Source organism: Pimephales promelas, chromosome 11 (assembly GCF_988280905.1).
Source record: "Pimephales promelas chromosome 11, fPimPro1.hap1.1, whole genome shotgun sequence".
NCBI classification, from domain to species: Eukaryota; Metazoa; Chordata; class Actinopteri; order Cypriniformes; family Leuciscidae; genus Pimephales; species Pimephales promelas.
The window spans coordinates 3,195,636-3,220,990 of record NC_142779.1 but is presented as its reverse complement, the minus strand read 5'-3'; the positions used below and the strand labels follow the sequence as shown (position 1 = coordinate 3,220,990).

At 37.0% G+C, this 25,355-nt stretch overlaps 2 protein-coding genes across 2 annotated transcripts in view; one reads left to right on the top strand and one right to left on the bottom strand.

Moving 5' to 3' along the window:
• acoxl (acyl-CoA oxidase like) overlaps positions 1-4,898 on the bottom strand; it is a 52,499-nt gene extending 47,601 nt beyond the window's left edge. Inside the window, exons 1-9 of the mRNA XM_039671720.2 lie at positions 4,710-4,898; positions 4,479-4,575; positions 4,157-4,243; positions 3,862-3,948; positions 3,578-3,676; positions 2,600-2,714; positions 1,257-1,343; positions 1,101-1,173; positions 26-158 (exon numbers count right to left, since the gene is read on the bottom strand). Coding sequence (XP_039527654.2) covers positions 26-158; positions 1,101-1,173; positions 1,257-1,343; positions 2,600-2,714; positions 3,578-3,676; positions 3,862-3,948; positions 4,157-4,243; positions 4,479-4,575; positions 4,710-4,822 — 891 coding nt within the window. The 5' untranslated portion in view covers positions 4,823-4,898. The remainder of the gene's footprint in view (positions 1-25; positions 159-1,100; positions 1,174-1,256; positions 1,344-2,599; positions 2,715-3,577; positions 3,677-3,861; positions 3,949-4,156; positions 4,244-4,478; positions 4,576-4,709) is intronic.
• Positions 4,899-6,880: 1,982 nt separating this feature from the next.
• Positions 6,881-25,243, top strand: lhcgr (luteinizing hormone/choriogonadotropin receptor). Its single transcript, XM_039671719.2, has 11 exons — positions 6,881-7,288; positions 11,654-11,725; positions 12,701-12,775; positions 12,964-13,038; positions 14,152-14,226; positions 14,482-14,559; positions 17,536-17,604; positions 17,700-17,774; positions 20,676-20,861; positions 21,085-21,153; positions 23,476-25,243. The coding sequence occupies exons 1-11, from the start codon at positions 7,137-7,139 to the stop codon at positions 24,692-24,694; spliced, it is 2,145 nt and encodes a 714-aa protein (XP_039527653.1). The 5' UTR covers positions 6,881-7,136; the 3' UTR covers positions 24,695-25,243.
• The last annotated feature ends 112 nt before the right edge of the window (positions 25,244-25,355 follow it).

Sequence of the window (25,355 nt, the reverse complement as noted above, 5' to 3'; positions counted from 1 at the left end):
GCAGTTGTGTTGGATGTGAGGAAACCTTCATGGCTGCCATGGCCTGTACGGTGAGACCCAGACGGGTGGGTGTCAGCGCAGCGAGCATTGCATTGAAGCGCCTGCTTTTACTGACGACAGAAGACGAGTACAAACCCTCAGCTGACACAGAACCAAACCTGCAACACACAAATACAATCATTTAAACACACATATATTATGTAAACACAAACTTTTATTTTGGATGCAATTAATCGGGATTAATCATTTTATATATATATATATATATATATATATTAGGGCTGTGCAAAAATTAATTGCGATTAATCGCATCCAAAATAAAAGTCTGTGTTTACATAATATATTTGAGTGTGCTGTATATAATTATTTTGTATATATAAATACCTATGCATGCATGTATATATTTAAGAATTATTTGCACTTAAATTCTGTATATATATATATATATATATAAATACATAATCTAAATTATATAAATATAAATATTTTATATATGAATAACACATTTTCTTAAATATATACATGCATGTGTGTGTATTTATATATACAAAATAATTATATACAGCACACACAAATATTATGTAAACACAGACTTTTATTTTGGATGCGATTAATCGCAATTAATTTTTGCACAGCCCTAATACATTCTTATATATATATATATATATATATATATATATATACACACACACACACACAGTATTATTTGAATATTTGGATGCGATTAATCATTTGACAGCCCTAATATATATATATATATATATATACACATATATAGTATTATTTGAATATTAAAAATTATGCTTGATATTAATAACTATTCGCAATATTCCATTTATGTTAGAATCAAAGCATTTCCATAATTTTTCCGGTCATTCATAATTAATGGTTAAGGATTTAAAAATAACGTTATAGCGATTATACTCATAACATTTCTGGACAATGAATGGTTAACTAGAAAAACTAAAAATTAGATTCGCTTTTCCATGATAAAAGTTTCCATGATATTTCAAGATTATTATTATTAATTTCAATGGTTTGGAAATCCCAATTTGAGGTTTTTCATGACTTGGTTCATGATGCCGAGAATGTTAACTCACTTTCCCAGCAGATTTTCCCGTGGTATCCGTACATTATTAAATATCAAAATGCCATTGTCAACCCCATTAAGACCTGTGTAAAAACAAATATAAAGTAGAACGATCAAATCTGAAAAACATTATTCAAGAGGGCAGTGTCATCGTATTATTTATTACCCTCCTTGTGCTTCATGTCAATGGTCGTCACTCCCGGCCACACGACTCCGCTCTGATCACGGATCGGCACTATGAAACAGTGGGGACCTGAGACAGACATATTCTCAATAAGACACGTGATTTAATATTTGGCGAAAAGAGTTTGCTGAAATCATTAACTCCAAGTATGTGCAGCGATGCTTGAATGAGCAAACAGAACTAATAATACAAACATTTTGTTCTCATACTCACAGTTCACTCTCTTTATCAACACTGAGATTCATGCTGATTAATTTTTAACACATCAATTGGTGCATAATACATAATGCTAAGCATTTTTATGTTTTCTGAGCATTTTTAGATAGCAAAATGATGAGCACCAAACTTTACCACAAATGATTACAGATATTGTTTAAATCAGTGTGAATACATGTCTAAATTGACTATTGAGCACTAGCGATGTGTTAAAGGGATAGTTCACTTTGAAAATAATTTTTGGTATGTTTTATCTTACCTCAAGGGCATCCAAGATGTAGGTGTCTTTGTTTCCACAGTATTTTCAATTTTGATATTTTTAGGTCAAACCGTTCGTGTCTATCAGTCATATAATGGAGGTCTATGGTCACCACCTCAAAGAGCAGCACAGAGAAGTCCAAATTAAACATGATTTAATGACTCGTAAATGTAAGCACACATTGATGGCCTAAGACACGAAACGAGCTGTTTATGTGAGAAAACGAACAGTATTCATATCGTTTTAACCTCTTGTAATCACAGTCACGTCCAAGTGATCTAGGGGCGCTGATGCTTCGGTCTGCGAAGTGACGGAAAGCGCCGGAAGTGATCTCTTTCGGAAGTGTTACCTTTCACTGTGAAGATCTAATCATATTTAGATATACAAAAAATCGCAATGGAAGACGATTTCGATATATCAACAGACAACGTCTGCGCCTGGGCCCTCAGATCACTTGGACGTGGCTGTGGTTACAAGAGGTAAAAACGATATAAATACTGTTCGTTTTCTCACACAAACTGCTTGTTTCGTGTCTTAGGCCATCAGTGTGTACTTACATTTACGAGTCATTAAATCATGTTTAATTTGGACTTCTCTGTGCATGCTCTTTGAGGTGGTGACCATAGACCTCCATTATATGACTGAACAAGAACGGTTTGAGCTAAAAATATCAAAATTGAAAATACTGCGGAAACAAAGACACCTACATCTCGGATGCCCTTGAGGTAAGATAAAACAAAAATGTATTTCAAAGTGAACTATACCTTTAAGAACATGCCAGACATGCTGAACAAAACATGTGCAGATACTGTAGGTTGTAATTAATGTGAGTATGAACAGTCTGTCTTACCCTGAGATTCTCCATTTATAATGAGCTGAGCAAATACGGCAGCATAGTTTCCTTTCATTGCGTTCCCGATGTACATTTTCTGAGCATCTTCGGAGGGTGTGTGAATAATAAACTCCTGCAAAACAATATGGGCTGTTTGAAGAATTGTCATGTTTTATGGCCAATGTGTGAACAGCTTGTAATGAAACTCAAGAAACGCGCCCTCAGAGTACTTGGACGTGGCTGTGCTTACAAGAGGTAAAAACTATATAAATACTGTTGGTTTTCTCACACAAACCGCTCGTTTCGTGTCTTAGGCCATCAATGTGTGCTTACATTTACGAGTCATTAAATCGTGTTTAATTTGGACTTCTCTGTGCATGCTCTTTGAGGTGGTGACCATAGACCTCCATTATATGACTGACAGACACGAACGGTTTGACCTAAAAATATCAAAATTGAAAATACTGTGGAAACAAAGACACCTACATCTCGGATGCCCTTGAGGTAAGATAAAACATATCAAAAGTGAACTATCCCTTTAAGCTCAAATCTTTGTCTATTTCACAGGTGGATTTAACAAGTTTGTGAACAAGATCTTTAGATACGAGATCCTTTTCTTCTGTACTTATATCCAGGAAATAAGGAAATAAGGAATAAGGAAATAATTTGTACTTATATCCAAATTACAAATTCAATTTCAGTCTGTTTCCCACAAAGCTATTGTTTGGGTTCGGAAAAATTTGTTTTTTGGGTTGTTTTTTTTTTGTACAGCACTATGGTCAACCTGTTTTTTTCAAATGTGCTTTATAAATAAATACTGTATTGTAATTATTGCATGCTTTTTACTTTGGAGTTTGACGGTATCAATCACCAGAAATAGTTTACGACATAAATAAATGATGCCGGAATTCAAATTTTGGGGTGAACTTTGTTTAAACGTTTAAAATTTGCATTGCAATCACTATTGAGCTTGCATAGAGTAGAGCTGGGTATTACCTGTGTGTATTGATCGTATCGAGCCTCAGTGAGAATGCCTCGAACGTTGCTACCGTGGCCCCTCTCGGTCATTGCAAACATCCCTGTGAACTGTAGCTCCTGCAAATAAACGCAGAATCATATAGACGTTGCGTTGACATTACATCAATAATTGCAGCCATTCTTGCATTAAACAAACAACACATGTGTAAACTGAGCCAAAAGTGAGCAGGACTTTGGCTTGCAAACATGTATGTGCACATCGTGTTGGAATCTGGAGCGCACAGAATTTATTCATGACTTACTGATACAGGCAGGTACCACTTCTTCTTCTGCTCTGGACTGCCTAGATTATTGACAGCACCTCCATACAGTCCACACACAACACCGAGCTGAGGGTTACAGCAAACAGTGCGCTGTCACTATTCAAATGCACCACCATAGTGTGGAATAAATGCAAATGTGGAGCATCATGCGTGCCAACATGACATGCAAATGTGCCTCAGAACAGCTCAAAACTCTAAACAGCAGGCAAAGATACCAGAAATCCAGTTGCCTTTATTAAGAAGCAACTGGAATATAAGAACAAAGCTGACAAACCTTGACTCCCGTGGCCATGTCAGCGGAGCAGATGACCTCGGTGATGCCCCAACTCTTGTTTATGAAGCCGTCTTGCTTCTCTTTTAGCTAAACAAAGGCAAATAAGATGTGCATTACACTAACAAAACATACCATCATGCAATACTGCATGCACCATGGTGAATCCCTGTTTTATGACATCTACCGTGGTAACTAATGAAGCTGATCCTTTGAGAACAATGCAAACTGAATTTCAGTAACGTGATATCTATTGTTTTTACCAAATGACATCCCATCTTTACCATGCAGTAATGCGTAATTGAATGCGTAATGACGACTATACCTGGTTTTGAAGGTGTTCTCTCATGAAAGGCAGTCTTAAGATGTGATAGAGTCTCTCTGCGGTCAGGTCTCTGCTCTGATCCAGAGTCAGTTCATAACTGCACAAGAATTCACATTCAAATGTCGCGCAAAATGGATTTAAAATCTATTGAAACCGTTCACAAAATGTGCTCAGCCTCCATCAGGTGTCTGGGAGAAGTTGTGACTGCTAACTCCTCGCAATGAAACCTACCTGCTGCACTGAAACAGATCACACTTTGAAATCGCGTCCCGAAAAGCATCTTTAATCTCCCAGAATTCTCCATCCAGATATCTGGCGAGGCTGCTGGGTTGTTTTTGATCCATGGATGATAACAAGATGACTTGATTTCCCTGGTTTTTACTTTAACTGTAACTGTAACTGTACCATTCCACTTCCGCGTTTGGGTGATGTCATCGCGTTCGTGGCAACACAGCCAATACCCTGTTTTATTGCCAAACATATCAAAATATGAAATGCATAACTCTACATTTTATTAAGTATAATAGACTTGTGGACCGTTGCTTATGTTTGCTTTTTTTTCTAGATTTCATTACAGTGAAGTAGATTAATATCAAATGAGTTTCGATGATAAAATTATAAATTAGCCTATCATTATGATTGCTAAAAATGTGCTGAATTCTGCAGGTTTTTCGCGGTTAATGTAAAAGGTTTACGTGATTATCATGACTGGAAACGTATAATTATTTTACAGTACAGCTGGATTCATTTTCCTCTCAAGGTTAATGCTCCTCCCATTCTTATCAATGGAACAGCCCGGCGCCGGAGCAAATAGACACAAATAAACTATTGGCTGCTTAACTGAGGTCACCGTGGCCTTATGAAAAAACATAACCACTTACTATACTTACTGCATACGGTTCCTTCAGAGGTGATGAACTTCTGTTCTGACCAATCATAATCTCTGATATCAATGATATGATATTACCTGATATATAAGGTATAAGAACCGTATCTCTATCTATCTATCTATCTATCTATCTATCTATCTATCTATCTATCTATCTATCTATCTATCTATCTATCTATCTATCTATCTATCTATCTATCTATCTATCTATCTATCTATCTATCTATCTATCTATCTATCTATCTATCTATCTATCAGTCTGTCTGTCTGTCTGTCTGTCTGTCTGTCTATCCATCCGTCTGTCTGTCTGTCTGTCTATCTATCTATCTATCAGTCTGTCTGTCTGTCTATCCATCCGTCTGTCTGTCTATCTATCTATCTATCTATCTATCTATCTATCTATCTATCTATCTATCTATCTATCTATCTATCTATCTATCAGTCTGTCTGTCTGTCTGTCTGTCTGTCTGTCTGTCTATCTATCTATCTATCTATCTATCTATCTATCTATCTATCTATCTATCTATCTATCTATCTATCTATCTATCTATCAGTCTGTCTGTCTGTCTGTCTGTCTGTCTATCCATCAATCTATCCATTTGTCTCTGTCTGTCTGTCTATCCATCCGTCTGTCTGTCTGTCTATCTATCTATCTAGGCTATCTATCTATCTATCTATCTGTCTGTCTATCCATCTGTCTATCTATCTATCTATCTATCTATCTATCTATCTATCTATCTATCTATCTGTCTGTCTATCCATCTGTCTGTCTGTCTATCTATCTATCTATCTGTTCATCCGTCCATCTGTCTATCTATCTGTTCATCCGTCCATCTGTCTGTCTATCTATCTATCTATCTATCTATCTATCTATCTATCTATCTATCTATCTATCTATCTATCTATCTATCTATCTATCTATCTATCTATCTATCTATCTATCTGTCTGTCTATCCATCTGTCTGTCTGTCTATCTATCTATCTATCTGTTCATCCGTCCATCTGCCTATCTATATGTTCATCCGTCCATCTGTCTATCTATCTATCTATCTATCTATCTATCTATCTATCTATCTATCTATCTATCTATCTATCTATCTATCTATCTATCTATCTATCTATCTATCTATCTATCTATCCATCTATCCATCTATCCATCTATCCATCTATCCATCTATCTATCTACTGTATAAACACAGTTTTACATTCTAAATCTAAGATTCTTAATCTAAATGTCTATTTAACATAGGGGACTAAACAAACTGACCTCTAACATGACTTTTTATGACTAATTATGATGATGCTGTTGAATATTAAATATATATCTTGAAATATATATATATATATATATATATATATATATATATACGAGTTATCTATGTGTATGTCTTTCTGTGTGTGTGTAGGCTATGTAAGTGGGTGTTATGTATGTGTGTGTGTCTTTTGATGTGCCAAACGCAGCTCCCTCATTGTTATTTCTGATATGACTCAAGATGCGCAGGCAAACAGTTCATCTACGAGCTCCTCTCCCAGACCAGATCCCGTGAAAACACCGTGAACACGCATATACTGCACTAGGACCTAGAAATCAATCGCTTTAGCGGCTTTACCATCTGTGGGATCAACACTAGCTACTATAGTCTGAAACCGCGAAGCGTTTATTTTCCTGTCCCGTCTCAAGCGCGCGCTCGATTTCAGGTCAGAAGATCTCCCGGCGTGAGGGAAAGTGGATTTTACCAGTTTAAACAAGGTGAAAACACTACGAAACAATGTGGAGATCTCTCCTGCTTCTCCTCTGTCCTCTGCTGCTGTCTCTCTGCCGAGGCGTGTGTTTCGAGTGCCCTGAGATCTGCAGATGTTCTCAGAAGAGCATCACCTGTAACAACGCGACAGAAAACACCAAGAGCAGGACTCACAGACTGTAAGCACACATCTCTTCATCGTTTATGTCACTTATAACACCTAAAGTGGCACTTTTATTAACTCATTGCACTTAAAGTGGGACTTTCATTTACTCATTACGCTTAACATTTCAGTGTAGGCTATAGCATTTGGAGACCGGGGTAAGTTGTCACATATAACTTGTTGATTTGATTTGGACATTTTTTTCAATTTTTTGAGATAACTGGCAAAAAATGTCACCCCTATCTGTATTTATTTCCATATAAGTCTGGTTGGGGCGTGACGTTTTATTATAATGGGCGAGTTGTCACATGTGCTTCACATGTTGCAGGCTAATTTTTACATTATTAATATGCCGTAATTTATCAGCCAAAATAATGGATTAATATTTATGTACAGCATGTATGCTTTTGCTCTAAAGCATTCTAGATATTGTCTAACTCAAATCAGAATTTAAAAAAAAACCTCAGCAGATTCTCATTATGACAACTTAGTCCAAAATGTGCTGTATTTAGATAATGATGGTGATGGGTGTGTGTGTGTATACATGTCAAGACTTTAAGGTTTGTGTCCGCCTCAGAAATTGATTGACACATTCTCTGCAGTAAAAGTCTATAATTATAAAATATTATAATAAAAGAAAAGCAGTTGCACATCAAGTACAGAACAGGGTGTTCATTAGTGGTCATTAAAATAGTACTTTTTAATACTACTAGTGTTGGCAGATTCATTTTGTGATAATAAACCTTATGTAAACCTACTATTATGTAAATATCTCACACACCCAAATACCTAAAAAAAGAATCTCAATTGTTTGCATGTTAGTACAGAATGTTTTAATCAACATTTCAACATTTTACTTTAACATGTGATTTAGAGTGACAGTATCTCTTCTCATAGGACGAAGGGAGTGTGTTTGTGTTTGTGCTGCGTTCAATTTATTGTCTTCATGTGTGGACGTCTACACCATAACAGCAGTGGATGTGCTTATATTATGTATCTGTTTCATAAATAACCATCCCAAATATAGTCTAAACAGATATGACCCATTTAGTTATCTGAATAGTAAATAATTAGTTATCTATATACTGTAGATACCCATCTATTATCTAAAAAATGTACAAATAACAACTCTGAATGCTACCATGTGGTTTTGAGACAAATATGAATACCGTCTGTGTTATATGAACAGTGGCTCAAAAAGTAGAACACAAAAGTCTTAATAATTTATTGCATGAATTAATTTGGTATTTTTAGCAAACCTTTATCATGACTAATGTGAGGGGTAGCTACATTTTGCTCTCAAACCCATATTTATTCACAAAGGAATATTAGTTTCGGTTGAATAAAAAGCGAGATAAAGGCCAACTCTTTGATGGATCATTGTTCTCTCTGCTTGTCAATTGATAAGAAGTTCAATATATTTTAACTGTATTTAATGCATTAAAGGGTTCCACTTTTTTGGATAAAAGGGATAATCCACTCCCTTTAAGGCAAGTCAGTTCCCTCGGCCATCAAGAAAAAATACAACTAGCATGCAAGCATCTCCTTGAATGAGGAAAGACTGAAATCTCTAGATCTATAATTGCATTTTAATAAACATTTCAAATAAATTCTGACAACAATTATATCATTAAGACCAAAAGTGACATCTTTATTCTTCACCCTTTATTCAAATATTATTAAAAAAAATTAATGCTAAATCATTTTTGGCTTTTCAGGCTGTCATCAACACGAGAGAATCAACTAAACATTGATAACTGATTATGATGTTGTCAATGTATGCTTTATGTACATTGATTATTATTATTTGAATAGTAAAATAAAACCTGCACCTGTAATTTGCCTCTTTTTTTTTTGTCAAATACTTTTGTCAGAACACCAAGTTTAGTGTTTTGTTCTTCTCTCATATTGAGAATATTTAAAAAGCATAAAATATGCATGCTCATTTAAAACAATAATCCCCTTCTGACATCACTTTTGGCCAGCACTGCCATTCTTCTTTGACAAATAACACTAAAAAACTGTATTTTCAGGCTGTTAATGCACCTTATAAAAAAGGCCTCCGTCAAAACGGTGACAGAGTCCTTCCTGCAATTTCCCGCATTTAGTTTTCTACCTTTTCTAGTTTCTTTTTGCTCTGAATACATTAACAGAGCAATCGTGATGCAGTCCTCGCTTCTCATTATAGTCTTGCTTACGCATGACACCTGAAAAAAGCAATGGGGGAGCTGTTGACTTGTGTCAAGCTTGAGAAAAGTAATATCCGAAGTAGACAGGTCAAGTGGTTTTGTCTGACTGACGGGTCTCGGCTTGCCATCATCATCACGCCCGCTGAGCCGAGCGTGTTAAGAGAGTCTGCTTAGTGTCCTTGAGGCCTTGAAATCATCTTCTTCCTCTACTGAAACCTTGAGCCCCGATAAGAGTTGCGTGCAATCAAGGACATGAGATAAATGAATAATGTCCTTAAAAATAAGAAAAAGAAGTGTGATCACACACCCCCTTCAAATTTTGTCATTTGTTTACGTTTTTTTAATTCCACTTGGTTTTAGACGAATGTGAGCACACGTAATTGACATGCAGCATCTGGCATTGTGTAATTAATTTTACAGTGTCTCAAAAAGTATTTGGTTCATACCCAAGACACACTCAAAATGTCGCTCTAATACCACGTGAACTCACTCAGAGGCCCACACAGAAGAAAATGAAGAGTTGAATAAGAAAGTTTATTTATATATCACTTTATAGATTGCTAAATGAGGCAAGAGTGTAGAGTTACATTCAAGCTAAGACATGGAGAATTTTATTTTCAAGGAAAAAACTTTTAAAAGGGATAAAATGATTGACTACAGGGCACTTTAAGAACTTTGTCCTTTGAAACAAATGGCATTTAATGATTAGCATTCTTTCCAGGATTAATGAATAAATCAAAATTCATCCTTTTTTTTAGCACTTAAACATGCTTCGAGGCTTCTGTAAGCATGACTAATTTCCAGTATGATCCACGACGTGAGCTCCAACCGAAGCGAGAGCCTTCGAGCGCTAACAAGAGTCGGGCGGTGACTCCACACTCACATCATTAGACCTGCAGTGCAAGAGATGAATCAAGCAACACTTCACAATTACAAACTCTGAGAGCACTGTGACCTTCTCTCCAAAACAACACCAAGTGATAATTATCCGAGTGCAAAGGTTCCAAACTCTTAAATGAAGTATGCAAGACATAATGTGATGTAATTACTTGCAATTTGCATGGTCATTTTTAGCAGTGCATTGGAAAACGGGATTGTTGTTTTGATAATTACGGGGGAAATTAATGTTGCTGTAAATAGGACGCAAAATACTTCCTCAAGTCCCATAAAAGGTACTAACGCAACTGGAATTTGGAATAGCAGCATACTATTCTTTTATTCAAAGGATATGACTGTCTGAAAAAGTGGCACGGTAGTGAACTATTCTGAATATTATGATTTTACAGGGTTAAATGAAGGTCAATTGTCTTCTTTTGAGATTTTGGTCCTTGCTGAATGAGCTTTTATCTGCTCTGTCTCAGAGTGGAAGTGCTTTGTTGACGTCTTATTTTAACCAGTACAAGACATCTGTTCAAGCTCCTTTTATTTTAACCTAATTTTCCACAGAATTTAAATTTTTTTACAGGACATGTTTTAACATATTTAAAGGAGTAGTTCACTTTAATTTACTTTTAATTTAATTTTTGATGAAAACATTCCAGGATTTTTCTCCATATAATGGACTTCAATGGGGTCCAAACGGTTCAAGGTCCAAATGAGAGTTTTAGTGCAGCTTTAAAGGGCTTTAAACGACACCAGACGATGAATAAAGGTCTTATCTAGGACCCTTCTAGTCATGACTCGAAAAAAGATTTGTTCATTTTGATGAACAGGAGAGTCACGAACGCGCATCACAGAACAGAGCAAGGCGAGCATTTGTGCTTATAAAACGTATTTTTTTAAATGTTTTTTTTAAATGAGCGATCGTTTCACTTGATAAGACCCTTATTCATCGTCTGGAATCGTTTAAAGCCCTTTGAAGCTGCACTGAAACTCTCATTTGGACCTTGAACCGTTTGGACCCCATTGAAGTCCATTATATGGAGAAAAATCCTGGACTGTTTTCATCAAAAACCTTAATTTCTTTTCAACTGAAGAAAGAACGACATGGATATCTTGGATGACATGGGGGTGTGTAAATTATCAGCACAAGCTTTTTTTTAAAAAGTGAACTAATCCTTTAAGGTTTTTACAAGAAAATGTGATTTGCTATGTGGTTGCTGTTCAGGATCAGGGATTTATTCAAATTTATTCCCATTGTGACTAATTGATGTGAAATTATTATTCATTCATCATTTGCATCTCAATTTCAGAGTTTTGAAGTACATCTCTCTGAGAACCATCAGCAGTCGCAGTTTCGACCACCTGAAAGGAGTAAAATCAATGTGAGTAAAAACTGACGTCAGATAACCAGATGTTTAGCATGTCCACTGAAGGGAAATGCCATCCATCATCATAGTCCTCCGAGCCAACAGGCACATCTCCACATCTGTGATCTGTGAAGAGGAGTTTTGATGTTCACTCCCTTTTTCAGAACGCACAGTCGAAGGAGCTTTCGATGCCAATTTTTTCCATGCGGCTCTTTGAAAAAGCTCAGGACATCCAAGTTAGGAGGAACAGTTTGAACGCTCGCACAGAATAGATTATTCTTTGACTGAATAGCATGTATTAAAAGGAGCAGAATTTTGTCAATGCCAGTTATATCACACAATATCAAAGAATCTTTCTCTCTTGAGATTGAATTTTCGTGCAAAAAAGTGGAATGGCCTAAAAAAAGATGTTTGGACTATATGGGGTTTACAATGAAAAATTCATACTAATCTTTATGAAGTCTAAAATGCAAAACTTTATAATGAAACCACAACTTGAATTAGAGAATGCAATGCAATTAGACATGGTTATGTAAATTAACATAAATGAGATTATAGTGAAAACTGTTTTATTTTTATTAAAAAAGTAGATGTTATTTGTTTTGCTTTTTGTAATTTATTTATATGAACATGATATATATCAGAATAGACCATTGGAATTCATATATTTGTTATTATTGTTATTATGATTGTACCGTTCAAATAGTTTGTGGTTGTATGATTAAAAAAAAAAAGAAATTAATACTTTATGCATTAAATGATTCAAATGTGACAGTAAATATTATATTCTAATTATATTTCAATTATAATAAGAAGAATTGTTAATAAGAAATGTTGATATTACACATGTTCATGCTCTGTAGGCTTCATCCATCCAAGTTTTTGATGATGCACGATTCATTTATTCAAGCGTAAATAAATGCATAAAATTGTGTATTTTGGGACACATTTTGCCACTCATTTTCATTCATTTGTTGTTTTTCCCCCCAGAGAAATCTCCCAGAGCATATCATTGGAAACCATAGAGACAGAAGCATTCAACAGCCTTCTGAATGTCTCAGAAATGTAAGAAACCACTCAAGCTACAATGAAAGTGATTCATGGATAATTGACTTGATTTGCATGCATTTCTTAATGACTGTATTTCATTACTGTCCGTAAAACCTACCGGAACAGAATCTTCTCTGACAGAGACTGAGTCATGGTAAAGTGTCGTTTGTTTGTGATTTGTCATGCAAGAATTTGTGTCACAGCTCAATCCAGAACACGCGGAGTCTCATTCACATCCACCAGCGGGCTTTCAACCACCTTCCCAAGCTGAGATACCTGTAAGCAGCACATAATCTCTGTTTTCCTATTTTAATTGACATAAATCAGAAATGAATATTCTTAAAACCCAAGGAGTTAACATAACTCAAACCGATTGGATTAAACCATTTAAAGGGATAGTTCACTTTGAAATTAATTTTTGCTATGTTTTAGCTTACCTCAAGGGTATTCAATATGTAGGTGTCTTTGTTTCCACAGTAGTTTAAATTTTGATATTTTTAGGTCAAACCGTTCTTGTCTGTCAGTCATATAATGGAGGTCTATGGTCACCACCTCAAAGAGCATGCACAGAGAAGTCCAAATTAAACATGATTTAATGACTCGTAAATGTAAGTACACATTGATGGCCTAAGACACGAAACGAGCAGTTTGTGTGAGAAAAGGGACCGTATTTATATAGTTTTTACCTCTTGTAACCACAATAAAATAAAATATCAAAATTAAAAATACTGTGGAAACAAAGACACCTACATCTCGGATGCCCTTGAGGTGAGCTAAAACATACCAAAAAAGTGAACTATCCCTTTAAGTAAACAAAAGAGTACTGTGTACTTATTCCAGGTGATTCCACATAATAATTTTAAATTAAACTATTAATCCACTTAATGTCGCCCTGTGGTGAAAATCAAGCTTTTAATGTTGTTTATATGTATATGTGGTGTTTTTAATATGCTTTAAGACAAACCATGTGTAAATGCATAAGCATGCATTCAAATGCAGTGAACTAAAGACAGTCTCAAACACACGGTTTGAAATCGCTGGAAAAAACAGATCAACTTGTGATCGTCAATGAGTTGGTGTGAGTGAGTGGAGGTGGGGCTCATTTGCATATTCATTGAACTTCGTATACTAAAGGAGGCAATGGTGTCGAGTTACATTCAATCTATTTTCAGGCGTGACCAAGGAAAAAAATGCTTAAATATGTGATTTTGGTGATCAAAGATGAGTTTTAAAGGATAAAACTATCGACTACACGGCTGAAACTTTGTCAAAAAGTAGTAGTACCAGGTCCCGGATTCATTCTCGAACTCAGGAGATGATTGAGTGTGTTTTTTTGGTTTCTTGGTCAAGAAGGTCAAGACCCAATTCTCTTTTGCTTTGTCTTTCCATAGGAGCATTTCCAACACTGGCATAAGTGTATTCCCTGACCTGACCTCCATCTTCTCCCTGGAGCCCTATTTCATACTGTGAGTTTACCCTGTGGATTCATCTGTTTGAGAGATGGTGTAAGTGAGAATAAATGATGGAAAGTAATAGCGAAGCTGTAATTTGACCGTCTCAAGCTGACAGAAAATGGGGTGTTATGAAATGGACAGACGACTCGTGAGTCAGAACACTGGATAAGAAAAGCACAGATGTATTAGATTAGGAGACTAATATCTTTTTGTCCATGAGTTTTGTTTTTGATGTGAAGTGTCTTATTGTTTCTTGTTCTTTTTTAGGGATATTTGTGATAACCTCAACCTGCGTTCGGTCCCACCAAATGCTTTCAGCGGAATGACGAGTGAATTCACCACAATGTTAGTATCTCACACTATGGCATCTTGTTAATGAGTCAGGGCTGTTTTTTTTTTTTTTTGTCAGGTGAACCTCTTTGATCTAAAATATTTGCTTAACGTGCCACCTGAAATTTTAAGTTAATGTTCAATCATTTTTAACAGATCAGTCACATGTTTAGGGTTCCCTTTGGCTGCGTTAATGGCGCTTTTTAGCCAACTAAAATCTAACAGTCAGTAAAAATAATAACAAACAAAATACAATCGAATAAAGATACAAATGAAATAAACAGTTTTTTATGTTGTCAGGTATTCAGGTAAGAAATACTATAGAAATTGAGTAAAGTAATAATCACAGGTAAAATAAACTCTTATTGCAGCTACTAAAGTTACTCAGTCAAGAGCAGTGAGGGATTTTATCTTTGTCTTTTGTTGTTTGAAATAACATTAAGGACTCAGACAGAAGCTGGTTTAGGCAGGCATGATGGACTGCACTGTAAAAAATAAAACCATAATTTTTACGGTAAAAATACGGTAGCAACGTTTCTGGTTTTACAGTCTGAACTTAAAATTTACAGTAATAAACTGTATTTCATTATCTGATATAATGTTAATTTACTAACTTATTGAAGTATTGATATCTGTTTTGTACCATTGTAATACACTGACAACCAACAATCATCACAGCAGAGATGAGAGTCACAAGCAGATTTTCCACAAGATAATGAATACTTAATTAAAGAAGCTGCACAGTCATTCACACAAACATTAAACACCATCATGGTAACACACATAAAATAAAAAAATGCAATAAACGTTCATTTAACAACATTAAATGTAACATAAAACCCTAATGTACATAACTGATTAGAAAACTATTAAGAAATGGTTATTTCAACAAAAATACACACAGGGAATTGTGGGAATGTCAAATTACGTTTTTTCACTGTAAATTATACAATGAGTTGTTCTTTTTCACTTTCAAAAACTGTAAATTTAACGGTATTTTACAGTAAAATTACATTAAATGTACCATGAGATCTATCACAGTTATTTACCGTATATAGGACGGAAACTCTCTTAGCATTTTTACAGTCTTTTACCGTTAAAAACACGATTATTTTTTTGGACACTTGCCAAAACGGGCAGTTTGATTTTTTTTTTTTTGTCTAATTGTCGTGGAAATCCATGATAATCTTTTGGTAAATTTCTTCAACTGTCCCTTCAACTTGTGCAGTCCTCATTGTCGAGCCCTGTATTGTATTGTACATTTCTTTGTGTTTTGCCAGAGATTGTTACGTTACTCGACACAAATGGGCTTGTTCTCCTTGATTTCAAGATAAGACATGAGAGTGTATGCTATTAACCCGCCGGATTGATCATTGCGTTACCATTAAAATGTGCACATCTAACCAAGATTAACTGTGAGAGAATCTTTTCCCAAATCATCCCTAACTAACATTTTCAGCATGCTCTTATTCGTAGACAAAAAGGTCAATAGATTTTCGTTATAGGTTTTGTCATCAAAAATGGTCTTTTCTGTAGTTATTGTTAGTGGAAAAATGTTGTTGACGATTAATTGTGTCGTCAACAACATTTTTTCACTGTTTTCCACCCTCTGTCTGACCCTAAGCAATAAAGGGACTCTTTGCAGATGATTTAAAGACACTGTCGCTGTGCAATTCTTATTTGTGAGCTGTGAATTTGCTTTTGGATAAAGTACACTGTGTCATCATCCTTTAATATCAGCCTCTTTGCATCACCATTGTGACAGAGCCATAAAACCATTGTTCCTCAAACCATTAAACGATCAGGGTTACAGTATGTTCTTTATTTAAAGGAGTAGTTCACTTTAAAAAAAACAAAAAACTTGCTGATAATTTACTCCCCCCCATGTCATCCAAGATGTCCATGTCTTTATTTCTTCAGTCGAAAAGAAATTAAGGTTTTTGATGAAAACATTCCAGGATTTTCTCCATATAATGGACTTCAATGGGAACCAAACAGTTCAAGGTCCAAATGATAGTTTCAGTGCAACCTGCAAACTTTTCAAAGGGCTTTAAACGATTCCAGACGATGAATAAGGGTCTTATCAAGCAAAACGATCGCTCATTTAAAAAAAACAACAACAACAAAGTTTAAGTTTTATACGCTCAAATGGCTGTTCGTGACTCTCCTGTTTGAACTCGTTCATCAAAATGAACAAATCTTTTTTCGTGTCATTGCAATGCGAGCATATGAGCTTATAAAACTTAAACTTTGTTATTTTTTTCTTAAATGAGCGATCATTTCGCTTGGTAAGACCCTCATTCATCGCCTGGAATCGTTTAAATCCCTTTGAACTGTTTGCAGTTTGCACTGAAACTGTCTTTTGGACCTTGAACCGTTTGGACCCCATTGAAGTCCATTATATGGAGAAAATCCTGGAATGTTTTCATCAAAAACCTTAATTTCTTTTCGACTGAAGAAAGAAAGACATGGACATCTTGGATGACATGGGGGTGAGTAAATTATCAGCAAAAGTTTTTTTTAAAAGTGAACTACTCCTTTATTATCTATTAAGTTTTGCATTTTTAGTCCCAATAAATGCTCTTTTTGGATGGACTCCCAATGACATGACCCGTATAATAAACAAGGTCAACAAAACAAGGAATATTTTATTGGTGTACAAAAGCAAGACAGATATAAATCAATTTTATGGGGCTACAGGCCTAATACAGTTCAATGACGGTCAGTTTTCAAAGATCATAGTGTTATTAATCAAATCTTGCTTAGTCTACGTAAGTGTACAAGAGGGGCAACCTTCAATTTCTGATCTGTATGCAAACAAGATAGCACAGCCTAACGCTTCCTGAACTTTAACATACAGTATACTCATTTTAAACCAAAAATGTTGTACTTGAAATAATATTCAATACAACTGTGGTAAATACCATAGTATTTGTATGATATTTAAGTCATTATCTGCTAATAAATGTTTCTCTTTCTCTCTCTCTTCAGGAATCTCTTTAACAATGGATTTCAAGAAATAGAAAGCCATGCATTTAATGGAACTATAATAGATAAACTGTAAATATTGACAGATTATAAATACACTAATACCTATTCAGTGTACCATGGGTATGTGTGCTGTATAATCACGGTGTAATCTGTTTCTATTGCAGAGTCTTAAAGAACAACAAAGATCTGCGTTTAATCCATGAAGATGCTTTTAAAAAAGCATTTGGCCCCACTACGCTGTAAGTGGAACAACAGTGAAATACTGCTGCCTTTCTCTTGCAAATTCTGGCTCTTTACTTCACTGGTTCACCGTTCATCTTCTCTGGAGTGAACGCATGGTGTCAGGTCTTATCAGGCATCAATTTGAATGACTAAATCTGGGGTGCATTATCTTACTGTAGAGTCTAGACTAGAGCTTTACCACACCTGCCTTAGATTTTAAGAAAACTTGAAGATCTCGATTGGCTGGTTTAGGTGGGATTGATTGCCGTATGAAGACTTGAGGAGCAGGTCATAACATTTGAAATCAAATTTGCCTTGATGTTTTTTTTACATATAAGGGTGTTATGTAAAAAGGTCAATAGCAAACCACAACCATCTAATCAATTCCTCATGGACAATTTCCTAAAAAAAAATTCTAGTTTGAGAAGCCGTTTCACTCTAGCCTGGGTTTCCACATCTGTCTGGATATCATGGACCAGATTTTCGTACAGACTCATTTGATAGACATTCGTAGCACCCAATATATAGCTCTGCCTCTGGGCATTCATAAACCATGCCTCAAATACGAGAAAATGAACATGTGGTTCCCAGACCACATCTCAATGTCAATATGTGGTCTCGGATTAGCCAGGCTAGTTTCACTCAGAAATAGGTCACAATAGGGAAGAAAACTTCGGCTATTTCTCAATACCAAGTAGGCAAGCTTCGGACTTGTCCTTGCTAGTTCTTACCCTGTCTTTTTTTCTTAAATGTCACTGTCAGTTTTAATGATCAATAATATCTAGTAGGGCTGGGTATTGACACAAATTTCACAATTTGATTCGATTTCGATTCACAAGCTTGCAATTCGATTCCGATTCGATTCAAAATGGATTATTTTGGAAATCAGTTACAATAAATGGCAGATTTTCTCAAGGAAATCAAATGCTGTAAACTATGGGAGTCTAGCTGTAGCCTACTAGGCTTCATTAGCCTAATATGAAGGTAATAATTAACTGTTTTGTAGCTATACAAACACTTAAATTACACTTATTTATTTTTATAATAAGAAGATTATATGAAATATAAACATTTACATGGTGGCTGTCATAACTTGCCAGATTTATTCAAATATGCATTAAATATTGAAAAACATTAAGATTATAATGCATATAATATGGTGTATATATTTAGCAAAATTCTCCTCTCTGGAGTTATTTTTCTAGCTGACTAACAGCTGTGGGTTTCCTGAGGTAAATATGACGATACACGAGTCACGACATTGATTACAAGCTGTTTAACGGACGTCTTTCCACGGTTGAAATGTTGATTGAGCGAATCAATGTGACATGATACGGATTTCGATAAGTTGTACTCTATCTTTTAACACACTTTCAGATGCTCGTTCATGTTTAATTCACGCTGTGACTGGTATTAATTTAACCCGGAAGAGAGATCAGCGCAGCTGAGCCAGAGCGATCTCACGCCACAGCGCCAAAACGTTATTTATGTTTTTGAATTCCTAAAGAAAATGGACGTAATTTGAAATTTGAGACTTTGTTTCATATTAATAATAACAAAGGACAAAGATTATTGCGATGTTTTGGATGCGCGGAGCCGCGATACAATGTTCCATTCATTCAAATAAAACAGGATGACTTATCGATTCTTGAGATTTAAGAATCGGTTCGTAAAAATGAGAATCGATTAATATCGAGAAATCGATATTTATAACCCAGCCCTACTAGCCTGAAAGGTATAGAAGCTAAGTTAAAGTTAAATAGCCTTAATAAAGTTATGAAACTTCACTTTGCCCCCAGCCAAAACGCCATGGAACAAAGTACTACAGTTTAATGAGACCAAAGATAGACTTATACACAAGACGAATTATACGTCAAGTTTATCCACTAGACTAGAGACATCAAACGAAGCACTAGCCGAGCACTAGTCAGACTAGTCAGAAGCACTAGCCGAGGAAAAACTGTTCCAGTCGGGGTTTATTGAGCGTTGAGCGCCCGGTGAACGTCTGGATGTCACATCTCCGAAAATGTCAGATATATTTTTCAAATAGGCGCTATCTTTATAAATAAACCACAGATTTGAGCTTTAAACAACCACATTCTCGCCTGAAACACTCTTAAAATTACATTTCATGGCACACTAACAGTAGTAGGCTATTTTGATATTCCGCGCGGGTTTTCTCCTGGTTGGTGCGAGATGCATTCTGGGATACCTGGCTGTCTCAAGTCCGCACAAGTCACCTCTTGATGCATCCTCGGTAAACGGGGCGTATCAAGAACACATCTGTGGATTTGTGGACTTGGCTAGATGTGCAATTTGACCTGGAACAGTACTTGGGTAGTGACTGATGACGTTTCACAAGAAAACAAGAACGTATAGAGTGCCGAAGTGATGACGTCACTTTGTAGGACAACTCGGAAGCTAACGGCGCATGGGTTCCCTCGGTCGAAAAGCCATGCATTTTCCCCATAGACTTTTGGAAAATCGCAAAAAATAAGATCTGTGTTTAACAAAGAGTTGTGACCCTTACACGTTTTGTCTAGCAAGATAATCTTTACAAGTTAATCCAAAATTTAAACATTTTGAAGCCTATATAAAGATTTAAAAAAACACAATCAGACACAATAAAGTTTAAAAAAAAACACAAGCAGGTTATAACTGTGTGTTCTATGTCATAGATCAAAACGTGAAAATATTTAGAGGCTCTGTTCACCACAAACCTTATTTCAGGCGATTTAGCAAAAACCCATTAAAAAATCCCATAGGCTTTAGAGCGAGGGAACCGTAATGCTAAAATGCTAACTCACTTCCGCGTTTTGGCCTACAGAGTGACGTCGTAACTTCGGCACTCTATTGAGAAACTGCCTTCAGTTTCATGCCAACTTCAATGCAGTATTTCACTCTCTGTTGTTCACCAGGGATGTGTCGTCTACAGCGTTGGAGACACTGCCCTCTCATGGTCTGGAGTCTGTGTTGATGCTGGTGGCTCGTTCGGCGTTCGCACTGAAGAGACTGCCTCCTCTGAAGGGACTGAAGAGCCTGAGAGAGGCACAGCTCACGTATCCCAGCCACTGCTGCGCTCTGCTGAGCTGGGACTCGCACAGGTCAACATATAAAATCAGTTTAGGTGTCATAGTGGAGTCAAATATTCCTCTCATCTTCATCATTGCCATTTTGAATGAGAGCATCACTGGCACTTCTTCCTCAGAGAACGCCATAAAATTAAGCTCCAATAAGAGAACTTGACATTTATCTTTGATATTATGATTCACTGTTCAGATTTAAAGCAGTCTAATTCAATTCCTTCATTTTCTGCTTTTCATATAGGGAGGGTTCTGTTATTGCTGCATTGAGAAATGGATCATCAAACTGTGATGACAACAGCGAACCGGCTAAGTACGTTTGGTTAGTCTGATGTAGTATTGACATGTTTTGTTTTATTTTATTGTTGTACCTATAAGTAAATAATTATAATCTTCTTTATAGATTCAGCAGACCCATAAGAAAATTAATTTTCGAAATGAAATATTTTAAATATATCAGCTGGTAACCGAATAAATGGCTTCTCATGAAAAAAAAAAAGAGATTTGTATCCTCTCTTGTTGTCAATAATAATGTCTCCAACTGTATTTTCCCGGATACCAAAGTCTGATTTGTTTTCATGACAAATCGAATGTAAAGAGTTTTATCTCTAAAAACTGTTTAGATTATAAAGCTAGTATATGGGGGCATATAATAAGTAAACAGAAATCGCAAGTTAACACCACTAACAAGGCTCAAAATAGCCCCACACTAAAACAGTAACATAATGAGGGTCTCTACATGCAAACCCAAACATTGAGAACTTTGTTAGTGTACAGACCGTTTAATAAGAAGATACTTTATAAAGACAGTCCACTTCGTGTATACAGGCAGGAGAAAACAGTCTCGACAAGTCGAACCACGAACGCCGTGTCAATTGAGCTGAACTGTATAGAAAAAAGGGTTCATTGGGGTTCTATATATGAAGCATAGGGTTCTTTACTCAACTCCAAAGAACCTTTTATGCTAAAAAAAGGTTCTATAATGACAAGAAAGAACCCTTTCGGCACAAAGGTTCTATATAGGCTATTATTCATTCATATATTACATTATTCTGCAACATTTTGTAGTTGTAATTACATTATTGCTTATTAAACTGTTGTAGTAACTTAATATCACATTTTAATCAGAAAAACTGAAATGGCACTCTTCGTGTGATATTGATTAACTACATAAAATGATATAAATATATACATTTTCTAGCCCCCAATCTTGAATTTTGAGTTTTGCATTCATGAATACATTTTAGGGTCTTGGTGTTTGTCAATGATATGAAATATTTAATCTGGAAAGGACAAAAACAAATGATAATGAATAAATCCAAAAGGTTCCATATAGAACATTTTTCCTGGTTACAAAGAACCCTTTAATATAAAGATTATTAATTCTGTATAGAACCTTTTAGGGGTTCCAAATACAAAGCGCTGATGGAACCTTTTAAGGTTCTATATAGAACCTTTTCTTCTAAGAGTGTATGAAGTTCAGCAAACTTTTGAACTGCATGAACGGTGTTCACTTATTAACTAGTGATTTCTTTTCACTTATTATATGCCCCCATACACTAGTGTTATACAAAACAGTTTAGATAAAACCCTTTACATTCGATTATCATGAAAACAAATCTCAGAGAACGGTCGACTAGGTACCAATGTGTTATAGACCAAAGGTTCGTGTTGCTTTAAAATAGTAACGAATTATAACCGGTACCGTATAAATTTAACCCCTCCACCCGGGTCTCACTCGACCCCGGGTCTCCGGCATGAGAGTCAGGCGCTCTAACAAGGAGGCTAAAGACTGCAGCCTCTAGTGTCTGTCGCTAGAGTGCTTATTGAGATCAGGGGAGTGAGGTTTACTCGCACAGCAACTACTAGCTGGCCTCCGTTACATAAACATCCTGTATATAACTGTACTTAGGTATAGAGAGCCTAAGTCCCGCCCCTCCGCTTCCGGCTCATGGGACCTTATTTCAGAAAAAATATGAATGGTAGTCAATGGCGAGAGACAACTTATCTTTTTATTCCGTCTGAACTGTGCCCTCAATTACACATATGATGTTTGTCGATTTAAAAGATAATTCTGAAAGTCAAAAACGTTGCAGTTTGTCATACAACATAAGAGGAACATTTAGTTTTATGTGAAAATCGCTCTATGAACTACATCTCCCAGGAAGCGAAACAACAAGTGAGATCCGCTGCTCGTGTGTGTGCAGTCTGGTACAAAACACTCGTAACGTTAACGATTATAACGTAAGACTGTAGAAACAATGACAGACATTAGCCTCAGTAAAGTTAGCTTCATTCATTGAGAGAAAATGTGCGCCTTTGGGGTTTGTAGTCTTTGTAATTACGTATTTTCACAGTCTTATACCTCAACGGTTTGACATCAAACTGCGACTTTCTTTACTTTAAAACGTATCTTTTAAATTGACAAACATCATATGTGTAATTCAGGGCACAATTCAAACCAGATCAAAATATTTGTTGTCACTCGCCATTGACTACCATTCAATATTTTTCCGAAATAAGGTCCCATGGTGGTCGACCGGAAGGGGAGGGACTTAGGCTCTCTATTGTCTTGTGTGTGATATTTTCCCAATACTGAGACATTGACCATTTTCACCCCGTGTCCTCTCCTCAGTCCATCTGAGATCGACGCTTCTCCAACGCTGGACGATCCTCTTGCATCCGACGTCGCTGGATCCACGTCGGCTGAAGACACTTTTGGAAACGCGATCGAGTTCTATTACCCAGAGCTGGACCTGTGTCAGCGCCGACCAGCCCTGCAGTGCGTCCCCGAGGCGGACGCGTTCAACCCCTGCGAGGACATCGCCGGCTTCGGCTTCCTGCGAGTGGCCATCTGGTTCATCAACGTCCTCGCCATCGCCGGCAACCTCACGGTCCTGCTCGTGATATTCACCAGCCGCTGCAAACTGACCGTCCCGAGATTCCTCATGTGCCACCTGGCCTTCGCCGACCTCTGCATCGGCGTGTATCTCCTCATGATCGCGACCGTGGACCTCAGGACGCGCGGACACTACAGTGAACACGCTATCGAGTGGCAAACTGGAGTGGGATGCGGCATCGCCGGGTTTCTGTCCGTCTTCGGTGGCGAGTTGTCCGTCTACACGTTGTCTAGCATTACCGTGGAGCGCTGGCACACGATCACGCACGCTCTCCGACTGGAACGCCGTCTGGGATTGAGCCACGCTTCCGCGATCATGACCGGCGGATGGTTGCTCTGTCTAGCGTTGGCCCTGCTTCCCTTGATAGGCGTCAGCAGCTACACTAAGGTCAGCATGTGTTTGCCGATGGACATCGAGACCCCTCTATCCCAAGCCTACGTCATGCTCCTCCTGCTGTTCAACGTCAGCGCTTTCCTGGTGATTTGCGGCTGCTACGTGTGCATTTACACGGCCGTCCGTAACCCGGAGTTCCCGGGACGCGCCGCGGACGCCAAGATCGCTAAGCGCATGGCGGTGCTAATCTTCACCGATTTCCTCTGCATGGCGCCCATCTCGTTTTTCGCCATTTCCGCGGCCTTCAAAGTCCCGCTCATCACGGTGACCAACTCGAAGATCCTCCTGGTGCTCTTCTACCCCATCAACTCGTGCGCGAACCCGTTCCTCTACGCCATCTTCACCAGGGCCTTCAGGAAAGATGCGTGTGTCCTGCTGAGCTCCATGGGCTGCTGTGAGAGCAAGGCTAACTTGTATCGAATGAAGACGTATTGCTCGGAGAACATCAACCGAAGCAAAAGCAGCTCGGGCTCCAATGCCAACTCCAAAGCCCCTCGCGCCGTCATGTGGATGTCCAGCTTTCCTCATCTAACGCTTCGGCCGCAGGTGCAAAAGGTCTAGCGAAACGAACGCGTTCAGACTCGGCTAATTTACACACGATTTCGTTTCTAAGAGACTCGGGGAAGATGGTACCATTTTCGTGAGGACTCATTTTGCGGCTCATTTTCACTCAATGACTTACAAGACACACAGGTCTTATCTTTCTGAGAGAGAATGTAGCACCCAAAGACGCTGTTGTTAGGGGGTAAATGCAACAAAAAAATGCATTATTATGTCACTAGTCTGTGTTTAAGTCATTTTCAGTAACTCTATGCATGCATTTTCAGTCTTTTGGTGTCTGAATTAAACCTGATTATTGCATGATTGCTGTAAAATCGTTTAATTAGTCAATGTAAGGCTTTTTAATGTGAAAAAGAGTTTCCTTATTTAAGTTATATAACTTATCACAGATGTTTAAAGAGCACGTTCCAGAGCGTTTACACCATGGAAGAGCGCCACTTTGTGGACAAATCGAATTATTGTTCTAAAAACATTACAAATGAAGGTCGTTTTTATTATTATTATTACCATGTAGTATTTGAAATCAAATAAAATGAAAGCAAAATGTAATTGCATGTCTTTCATTATGTACCCATGTAGTAGTATATTTGAGGTATTTTATATTTGTATAGCCTAGATTTTTTCAGATTTGTATTTATAAAGCGCTTTGAAGTTAGTGGAC

Coding starts and splice junctions, on each gene's coding strand:
- lhcgr (XM_039671719.2), top strand. CDS start 7,137: ATGTGGAGATCTCTCCTGCTTCTCCTCTGTCCTCTGCTGCTGTCTCTC. Junction 7,289..11,653: donor AAGAGCAGGACTCACAGACT/GTAAGCACACAT, acceptor TCTCAATTTCAG/AGTTTTGAAGTACATCTCTC. Junction 20,862..21,084: donor CTGAGCTGGGACTCGCACAG/GTCAACATATAA, acceptor CTTTTCATATAG/GGAGGGTTCTGTTATTGCTG.